Raw genomic sequence first — 10,776 nt, 5'->3', positions numbered from 1 at the left:
AGAAAGTAAAGCCCGGGGCGCGCTTATGTTCTGCTTTATCGAACAATAAATTGCGGTAGAACTCATTTCACGATGACTCACGCCGATAACGCGAACAACGATAGCAATTCCGACGCAGTGACGATGGAATGATGAAGAAGGTATGATATCGATGGAGCGACAGTTGTGTATACAAGGACGACAGCATTATTCTTAAAATTTGTCGATTGTATAACGACGATAACGTGACGACAACGACATCAGGACAATGAGATGACGACAACTGTCTGACGACGACGGTATGACGACTTCTGGATGAAGAAGCGGGAATGACGGCCAACGACGGCGACCACGACGGCATCGTGATTAGGATCCCATACCTAGTGGCCCAAGCTATTAGACAACTTGGGCCACTGGGTCGGGGTGCAAGTCATGACGAGAGTAAGATTTTGAAGCTACAATGGAACGAACAAGACGGCGTCGCAACCAAGTGCTCATACCTAATGGCCCAAGCAGGTAGACAACTTGGGTATTTCGGTCGACGTGAGAGGATCGATCGATCGATAGATAGATAGATGGATAGATATATAGATAGATAGATAGATAGATAGATAGATAGATGTTATACAGTCCGGAATTTTGAGAAACCACATCCGGCGGCGCATTTGTGTTTAGCATTTTCGAACAAAAAAAAATACTTCTTAAATGTGTAAGTATGACGTCTGCATTAAACGTCACAAAGTAAAAAGGCAACCCAACTACAAAACATGTATTTGATTACAGGAAATCAATTACATGTCATTCATCTGAATTGATGGTATGCATTGTGCGGTGCATATACATGTATACAAATATTTCATTAAACAACACGTTGCACTGGATTAACGTTATGACGATTGTAGGCATAAAATTAGGTAATTACTAGGTATTACGTTAACATTAGATCTGAAATGGGACACTCACATAACAAGCATCTCTACCACTGCGCTGCACAAACTGTTCTACCTTAAGCGATGCCTAAAACTATAACCTCCGTCCACCAAACTCTTAGCCTACACGACCTTCGTGAGACCTATTTTAAAGTTTGCTAATACAGTATGGTTTCCGCTTTCGAAGACTAACATTAAAAAACTAGAAACTGTCCAACGTAAGGCTGTGAGGTTTATTCACAACAAATATAAACGTACAGATTCCCCTACTAACCTGTTGGTTGCCTCTGGCCTTCAGACATTAGAAGCTAGAGCGATACAGTCCCGATTAATATTTCTTTTTCAAGTTCTTCATAATACTAATAAAATTGACCATTTCAAATATGTCGCTTATTCACAGTCACGTGAAAGCCGACATAAGCATCTGCATACATTGGTGGAATATTCTCACAAGGTCGACGCATTTAAACACTCATTTTTTACATCTACATTACGAAAATGGAACCAATTAGATCGCGATATAACAAGCCCTAACACTCTGAGTTCCGCACGAAAATAGAGGCACTAACTTTAAATTGACAAACAGCATCTTTACGCAATTGAACAGGCTGACTGTCTCATCGTAAAGGATATATATATATATATATATATATATATATATATATATATATATATATATATATATATATATTTAATCACTTGATTGCCTTTCTTTCTTTCTTTTGTGCGTGTTAACTTTTTGGTACGCTTTCTTGTTTCATGTTCAAATTAAGTGTATACGTACTACTCAGTGAAACTTTTTTCCGTCTTGTATGCTGCTGTATAAATTGTTGCAAATCACACGCGTAAATATGTATGTTGCAATTGTACATTCCTAGGCACATATATGTATAGATACATTTTTTTTTCGTTTCACTTTTACTGTACAATGTGCCCTCAATATGCCCACCTGTTATGTTCTCGATCGAGAGCGGCAGTATTGTAAATAAATAAAATAAAAAAATAATAAAGCATTTCTTCAGCAGGTGCAGAGCCTTGTTAAACGAGAGAGTTGTTTTATCATTACTTAACGTTATCAAAGGGATGCGCGTTTATATTATTCTTGACATGCTATTTTTGAAAGGAATCCAGTTTTCTTCTACTGAGCTACTGTAAAAAGAATGTAATAACAGGCATAGAAAATGAAGTAAGTTCCTTGTCAATGGCGTTGCAGTTGTATTTAATGTATTACCTCATTTTCTTTGATTCCGTTCCTGTAAAAGGCGGCTGGATAGCAAGAGTTACTTGTAGTAATTTGTGGTCACTAAACCCATTCAAATAATCTACGTGTACAATTGTTCCAGGTACAGTTGTTAGAATGAGGTCTACCGTATTTTAAAGTGTAAAGTAAAGTTAATGAAGTCAGCCGAGTGATTACAAGAAAAATACAAGCGCCCTCAATCAATAAGTCGTAAATTGAAATCACCAGAGAGATACACTGTACTAGCCTGAAAGATTTCTATGGCACAGCTAGTGCTACTGCGCAACTCAGCTAAAACGTAATGACGAGACTCGGGAAGGCGGTAACAGATGCGGATCAATACTTTTGTGGAATGAAATATGCAAACTACCCTGACAATTTCAATTTTAGAATATGAAGCAAAGGCGTATGACATGGTGTATCTTTTAACGGCAAGAAGAACACCAGCATCCCATCTGTCCGTACGATCATGTCGATAAATATTGTAGCTGTTGGCACGAGAAAAAGTGTCGCTCTCAGTGATGTCAGCGTTTAACCACGTCTCAGTGAGGACAAGAATATCTGAATGACTATCATCGACATAAGAGAAGATCATATCACGTTTAGAAAGAATATTTCTGATATTGGTGAATGATATTGTTAATGATAGAGCAGTGAAAGGGTGATGCAGATCTTGCTGCCTACATGCGCGTGAGTTTAGTTTTAGCTATCTGAATGAGCATGCAACTGCTTTGGTGACGGCATCGTAGAGGTAGGTTTCATTCTCGATGCGCCGCTTGTCTACAAAAAGCTTCAACGACTTGTTCTGAGCTTTCGAGTATTCCAACAGCTTTCTTCGTCTCTGTTGCCAAGGCAAAATTCTCGCGTATGGAAAACGCTGTGCCCTTCAGCTTACGCTCACGCTGCAAAATTCACTCCTTATCCATGAAAAAGGCCAGTTTGGCAATGATCCGAGATACAAACCGATATACGATTTTTGCGGATGATTGAGCACTCTATGCAAGGGAATCTATTGACACACTGTTCTATTAGCAGCCGACCTGAAGCGCTTAGAAAAATGATTTGTCTATAATAGCCTTTCCATGAACATAAATAAATGTGTACACGGTATATTTACTAGAAATATATAAAAATCAGATATAAGTATTTGTTAAGTTGCGACGAAATAAAAATGTATTAATCAGTCAAATATTAAGGTGTTATGCTGTCCGAGGATGGCTATTGATCATAACATGTTAATGGTCCGTCCGGACCTGGCCCGGTTCGGTTCGAACCATTATGCCATTTTCTCGACCGGGGAATGACTGGTGATTTTGTCTCTTTGGGTCCCACGTGTGACAAGGGAAGTTCAAGGACGCGTTACAGATCCCCGAGCCCACAGGGGTATGTGCGATTGAGCTTGGACCCTTTCTACATTATCACCAGGATAGGCCCACTTTTCAGCGTGACACCACCGCCACCATCACCACCACCGCCGCCGAATCTTGTGAGCCTATAAAGCTTTGCTTAAAAGGAGGAGAAAGGCGGTTGAACAATATGTGAAACTATGACACAACAACGCAAAGCTCGGAAAAGAACAATGAGAGCGAGTGGTGATAAATATCAAGATCATGAAAGTTGTCGTTATAAAGATTCTGTATTCTGTGGAAGGTTAAGTGATGGTGGTGAAAGGCAGCAACATGGAAAGGTCTGTGTTCTCTAGTGATGTTGCGCGGAATACGAAACATGATACAACTGTGGAGTTGGGGGCACATGAGCATACGGTGAAGGAGTTTGAAAAGAAACAGAAGGTAAGCGCGATTACGTCGGCAGCGAAGTAAGGGCAATGACAATAACCCGACCGTGCTAGAGCAAAGTGGTGATGATATATACGTAGAAAGTTTTATATAATAATAATCAATCAATCAATCAATCAATCATGTTTATTTAACGTGCCCAGGAACAACCCGAAGGTCTGAGTGCTTGCGCACACATACATTACAAACCAAAAACAAAACACTGCAGGGGAATATCATTAAAAAATAAATGATTAAAAATAAAAATTGTGAAAAGAAGAGAGTACCGAGAACAAAGCGCAAAGTAAATACAAAAGAAAAAGGAGGAGAAGGGCACTTGAACAATGCATGAAATTATAACACAAGGCAAAGCTCGGAAAAGAACGATGACAAGGAGTTATGAAAGATATCAAGATCACGAAAGTAAGCGTTATAAAGACTCTGTATCCTGTGGACGGATGAGTGTTCGTGATGACAGGCAGGAACATGGAAAGGTCTATGTTCTCTGGTGATCTTGCGTGGGATACGAAACATGACACAGCTGAGAAGTTCGGGACACGTGAGGTTACCGTGAATGAGTTTGAAGAGAAACAGGAGGTCAGCGCGATTACGTCGGTCGCGAAGGGAGGGCAACGACAACAATCCAACAGTGCTAGTACAGGGTGCAATGTCCAGGTTTGCAAAGCGGTGATTATATATGGTTAGAAACTTTTTCTGGACACGATCTATAATGTCACTGTTGGATCTAGAAGAGCCATTCCAGACGACCGACGCATGTTCGAGTTGAGGAAGACAGATGGTTGTGTACAATTTGCGGAACGGAGTAGGAGACTTGAATTCCCTCGATAGTCTGCATACAAAACCTAGAGAGCGCATACCCCGCATTGCAACACGTTTAATGTGCGCCGAAAAGTGCAAGGTTGCATCAAAAAGTACACCAAGATCATTGATCTCGCAGACCTTACACAATGGCACAGAATCTACAGAATAAGAAAAAGAAATACTTGCTGTTTTGCGTGTGAAAGTCATGACTTTGGTTTTAGCAGCATTCAAGGTAAGCTTATTATCCTTGCACCATTTAAATAATAATAATAATAATAATAATAATAATAATAATAATAATAATAATAATAATAATAATAATAATAATAATAATAATAATAATAATAATAATAATAATAATGTAATAAAGAAGACAAGACGACGACGAAGCAGTCAGCAAGCAAGCCACAGTGTTTTTGCTATTTGATCTTGCCGTTGAGTGCGGGAGTCGGGGGACGTCGAGGACGGACTTTGGGAAAAGGAGGTTTATTTACATTATTTACAGTGCTAATATACAAAGTAATGAACAATCAAACAGTGATCGACGGCCGGCAGCAAGTCGGAGGCTGCGGCCCGTGGCAAGAAGAAGAATAATCTCCCCTCTATTTGTCGCTCTTTTAACCCCTTCGGTCTCTCGGGGTCTCTCGGGGTCCCGTCATTTTTCGCCAATCGTCGAGCCAGCTCAGGTGTCGTCATTTTCCTCCCCTGGTATTGGCCCGTGCAAGTGCCGTCATATTCGGCCAATGGGGACGCTCCGAGGGCTTCATTGTCCGATGGTTGGTTTACCTCCGGGTTTGCCTCCTCGCCTGGAAGCGCTCGGCTGAAGGAGATGGGATGTTCTCGGAACGGCCCTCCAGAGCTGCAAAACCGCTTTGCACTCGACCAAGGCTTCCTTCCTGGAACCGTGCCAGCCTCCCGTTCCACTTTTGGGAAGAGTCAAGCAGGGGGAGAGACAATAGCTCGACGTGCGGTGCGTGAGGTAAGAGTCGCCAACCTGTCTGACGGGTCCGGTAGCGTGGTTGACGCGCCTCGGTGCACCATAATTTGGAATGCGACGACCTTTTAAGGTGGTGGGGAAACTTGATTGATTCCGGGAAAGGGTCCGTATGCAACAGCTCCTCCTCGCCCCGGAAGTTCGGAATGGCTGGTGAACTCAATTAGCTGGCCATGAGGAACGCTGAGGGAACATGTAGTGTACTGGTGACGAGCCTCGTGTGACGAATCTCAGGATCCCGGGTCCTGGAGAACGTACGTAAGACAAACAAAACAACATAGCGCTGCACCACGTGCAAGCGCAGGCTCTTCACCCCTGACTCGCCAGGCTATTACCCTGTAAAAATCAACCCCGCGTTTTTTTCCCCTCAATTTTGACAAAGTGTTCCAACCACCTATCTAAACAGCTTTCCATATTTTTTTTATTTTTTTTATGTTTTATTATTTTTTTTATTTTTTTTAATTTTTTTATATCCTCCCGAATGCCGACAAGGCCAGAGTGATATTGCCGTTGAAAAAAAAAAAGACGAGAGAAAGTTAAACAATTAATGAAAGCAACTTTTATAACTATACACAAGCAAAGTGTTGAAACTACAAGGATGACTTCCAACCCCTAATAACACTTCCTACCTCGTTAGTCAAGGGAAGGAAGGTAATTCGTCGGTTTACCGAAACAACCGGCTCAAACCATCCGCGTTGCCATTTAACTTGCCCCTTTTGAAACGGACGGTGAAGTTATATTCCTGGAGAATTAGACTCCATCTGAGCAAGCGTCCGTTCTTAGGGGACATGTGTCTGAGCCAGGTCAGAGGACAGTAGTCGGTCTCGAAAGTGAATTTCGCTCCGTACAGGTAGCAAGATAATTTCTGGACCGCCCAAACTAAACAGGCGCATTCTTTTTCGGAAGCGCTGTACGCCTCCTCTCTGCACGTTAATTTTCGGCTAGCATACAGTACCGGATGCTCCTCCGCGTCTTCGCCCACCTGGCTGAGGACGACTCCCAACCCTCTGTGACTAGCGTCGCACTGCACGATAAATTCCTTAGAATAATCGGGGGTCCGAAGCACTGGTCCTGAGCTCAGAACCCTTTTCAAGTGCGGAAATGCGCTTTCTTTGGCCTCATTCCATCGAACTTTTTCGGGCGCTCCCTTTCGGAGGGTGTCTGTCAGGGGGCTTGCTATCTGGGAGAAATTTGGAATGTACCGCTGGTAATATCCCATGAGCCCCAGAAAGGCCCTGACATCCGTCTTAGTTCGTGGTTCAGAAAAGTTATTCATAGGCCCTATCTTTAGTTCGGAGGGCCGCCGCGTTCCCTGTCCTACGACATGCCCTAGGTAGGTAACTTGCGAACACCCGAAGTTGCACTTTTCGGCCTTTACTGTGAGACCCGCGTCTCGTAGACGTGCCAGCACTTTCCTTAAGTGCTCCATGTGTTCGCTCCAGCTGCCAGAAAAGATAGCCACATCATCTAAGTAGGGGATGGCGTAATCTTGTAGGTCTTTCAAAACAATATCCATCAGCTTGGAAAAGGTAAATGGTGCGTTTTTCAGCCCGAAACTTAACATTAATGGTCGAAATGTGCCAATCGGGGAAGTGACAGCTGCGTAGCGACTTGAGCTTTCTGACATGGGCACCTGCCAGTACCCCCTAACTAAGTCGATTGTTGAAATATACTGGGCTCTGCTCACCCGTTCGACTCGTTCTTCTATGTTAGGTATAGGGTAAAGTTGGTCCCTTGTAATCGCATTCAATTTCCTATAGTCCACACATGGACGCGGCTCTTTCCCGCTCGCTTCTACGAGAATCATAGGGGAAGTGTAATCACTGTCTGCTGGCTCAATGATTCCAAGCTCAAGCATTCGTTTGATCTCTACCTCCATTATTTCTCGCTGACGAGGCGAGACACGGTACGGTTTGGATTGGACGGGCTCGTCTGATGTCAACTCAATCTCATGAGTAATGAGCGTCGTTCTCCCCGGCTGGCTACTGAAGCATTGGCGAAATTCCTCAAAGAGTTTCCGGAGGTCGCTTATTTGATCGGCCTCGAGAGCCAGTCGGTTTACAGACAGACTCAGGTTGTCCTCTATGGAGCGTTCCGCACCTGTCACTGTCGCTAAAATCGGAAGTTCGACCGCTACTTCTTCAGACGCGTTTACCACCATGTTCACAACCTCTTCCCTTCCACAATAAGGTTTCATTAAATTACAGTGGTAAATGATTCCTTTATTCCTTCTTCCGGGAACCTCTAGGGTGTAGTTAGTCTCCGATATCTTCTGGGTAACCTTTACGGGTCCGTCCCACTGTACCTCAAGTTTGTTTTTTCGTGAAGGCCTTAGGATCATGACCTCGTCGCCTACCTTAAATTTTTGCCTACGCGCATTTCTGTCATAGTACGCCTTCGCGGTTTCCTGGGCCTCTTTTAGGTTTTTTTCCACCAGTTCTCTCGTGACACTTAAGCGATTCAGCAATTTTAAAACGTAGCTCACCACCGTCTTGCTTTCACCTGTTCCTTCCCACATTTCTCTTAACATTCTGAGGGGGGATCGGATCGCCCTACCGTACACCAGCTCGGAAGGAGTGAACCCCGTTGCCTTGTGTGGGACCGTTCTTAACACGAACAGTGTTGCGGGTAAGCAGTCTTCCAAGTCAGCTTTGTGTTCATGGCACAATGCACGTAACACTCTCTTAAGTACTGAGTGCATCTTCTCAACACTGTTTGATTGTGGGTGATACACGAAGCTGTGTATCAAACGCACGCCACACCTTTCTATGAACGTCGTGGTTAAAGCACTTGTAAACACCGTCCCCTGGTCAGCCTGAGTCTCTGCAGGAAAACCGATGCGCGCAAACGTGGACAATAGAGCGTCGACTATCTCGGTGGAGCTCAGTTCCTTCAAAGGAATCGCCTCAGGGAACTTTGTCGCGGGACAGAGCATGGTCAAAAGGTACTTGCACCCTGCTCGGCTCGGCGGCAAAGGCCCGACTGTGTCGATCACCAGCCGACGGAATGGCTCCGTGATCAAGGGAACCAACTTCAAAGGTGCCTTGCGTTTATCTCCCGGCTTCCCAACTCGCTGACACGCATCACACGACCTTACATAATTTCCACATCCTTAAAACATCCTGGCCAGTAATATTCTAGCAAAAGCCTTTCCTTCGTTTTGTTGATTCCGAGGTGGCCCGACCAGCCATTTCCGTGACACAAAGTCAGGAGATCCGCCCGATACTTCTCCGGAACGATTAACTGATCTAGGATGCGGCCCCTACGATCTCTGTAGTGTCTATACAGCAGTCCTCCCTTTTCGTGGATGGTCACGTTGCGCCTAGCTATGCCCTCTTTCGCGTTGTAGTGTAAACGTGTCAGAGTCTGATCCCTCTGTTGCTCCGCGTTGAGCGACTCCCTGTCCACCTGGAGAAGCCTGTCAAAGCCCCCAGAGGCAGGTGAAAGCACAGAGCTGATCTCCCTTTCTGTTACTTCCACTGACGGCTTTACTTTGCTACGCGAGTTTTCTACGGGGATCATTTTAAGTGGCGCCTCTGCTGTCCCACTGCTTTCTTTTTCCTCCGTTATCCGAGGTTCTAGGGAATGCGCTTCCTCACGTTCCGCCACCGCTGCGCTGGGGTCCTCGGTCAGCTGAGCGGCGATTTGGCGTGCTCGCGAGCGGGTTAATGCCTGCACCCTTCCCTCTCCGAACTCCTGACCGCGCTCCCGTAACAAACGCTCCGAATGGTTTGAAAAGAGATACGGGTAGTCCATTGGTAGCGCCTTCGAAACGCCTGCCTCTGTCTCTAGTTCTCCGAAAGGACCGGAAATTGTCACTCGTGCTATTGGAAGACACACGCTGTGTTCCTCTAGTACTGACTTGATCCAAGTTACCTTCCCTGTATAGTCCTCGGCGTTTACAAAAGAAGGGTGAACTAGGTCCATGGTTGCTCCACTGTCCCTTAATACCTTACAGGCCTTCCCGCTAATCCGTAGCTCCTGGAGGTATGGACGTAGAAGCTCCAAGCTTTCGTCGCTTCCGCCCACGTAGGAAAGCACTACCGGCTTTTTTTTTGCAATCTGAGGCATAGTGACCTAGACCCTGGCACTGATAACATCGGACCAGTCGCCTCTTCTCGAACTCTCGCGTATCAAACTTTTTTGTCCCCTCCTCCGGAGGGTTGTTAGCTCCTTTATCGCTGTTGCCTTCCTGAGTTTTTTTCATCGACTCGGCCCTCTCGGTAGCTTTTACCTGTGTCTGTTTTTTTGGATGGAGATACCTTCTCGGATTATCCCTTCCATTTGAACGCTCGTCGTCGGTAGTGAGTTTTCGTCGCATCACGTACTCATCAGCTAGCCGAGCCGCCTTATCTACCGTATCTACTGCATCCCTATCCTGCACCCAAAACCTCACTGACTGCGGAATGCTGCGGTAGAATTGTTCGAGACAAATGCATTCTATAATTTTGTCTCTACTTTCGTAGACTTCGGCACCCTTAAGCCACTCAACAAGGATTGTTTTCAAACTGTACGCAAATTCTGAGTAGCCCTCGTCGCTCTTTTTGCTCGCTTCTGTGAATCGCTGCCTAAATGCTTCCGGGGAAATTCGGTACCTCCTCAACAGTGCTGCCTTTACTTTACCGTAGTCTTCTGCGTCATTCGCCGTTAGTCTAGCGACTATACGTTCGCTGCCTCACAAGGCAACAAAGTCACTAACCGCTGTGACCAGGTGCCCTGAGCGAAATTTCACCTCTCACAAGTTCTCTCGAAATGAACCAAGAATAATGCAATGTCCTCTCCAACCTTGTACGGTTTCACCCACTGGTCCATCCGACATGGCTCGACCTCGCTTGATCTGCTACGGTTGTCCCCTTCACTGTCCGCCGCTGGACGCGATTTCTGTAGTTTGCCTGTAGCTCGGCCATCTCTTTCGCGTGCTTTTCCCGTTCTCGCTCACGCTCGCGTTCCTTCTCACGTTCTTGGCGCTCACTTTCTTGACGCTCACGCTCGCGTTCCTTCTCACGTTCTTGACGCTCACGTTCTTGACGTTCACGC

At 45.1% G+C, this 10,776-nt stretch overlaps 1 protein-coding gene across 1 annotated transcript; it reads right to left on the bottom strand.

The window, feature by feature from the left end:
* Positions 1 to 8,663: 8,663 nt before the first annotated feature.
* Positions 8,664 to 9,816, bottom strand: LOC125942094 (uncharacterized). Its single transcript, XM_049660061.1, has one exon. It carries the CDS (start codon positions 9,808 to 9,810, stop codon positions 8,833 to 8,835), a length of 978 nt encoding a protein of 325 aa, XP_049516018.1. The 5' UTR covers positions 9,811 to 9,816; the 3' UTR covers positions 8,664 to 8,832.
* Between the last annotated feature and the right edge of the window lie 960 nt (positions 9,817 to 10,776).

Source organism: Dermacentor silvarum, chromosome 1 (genome assembly GCF_013339745.2).
Source record: "Dermacentor silvarum isolate Dsil-2018 chromosome 1, BIME_Dsil_1.4, whole genome shotgun sequence".
In the NCBI taxonomy this organism is placed as follows: Eukaryota; Metazoa; Arthropoda; class Arachnida; order Ixodida; family Ixodidae; genus Dermacentor; species Dermacentor silvarum.
This window is presented reverse-complemented; position numbering and strand designations above follow the sequence as displayed.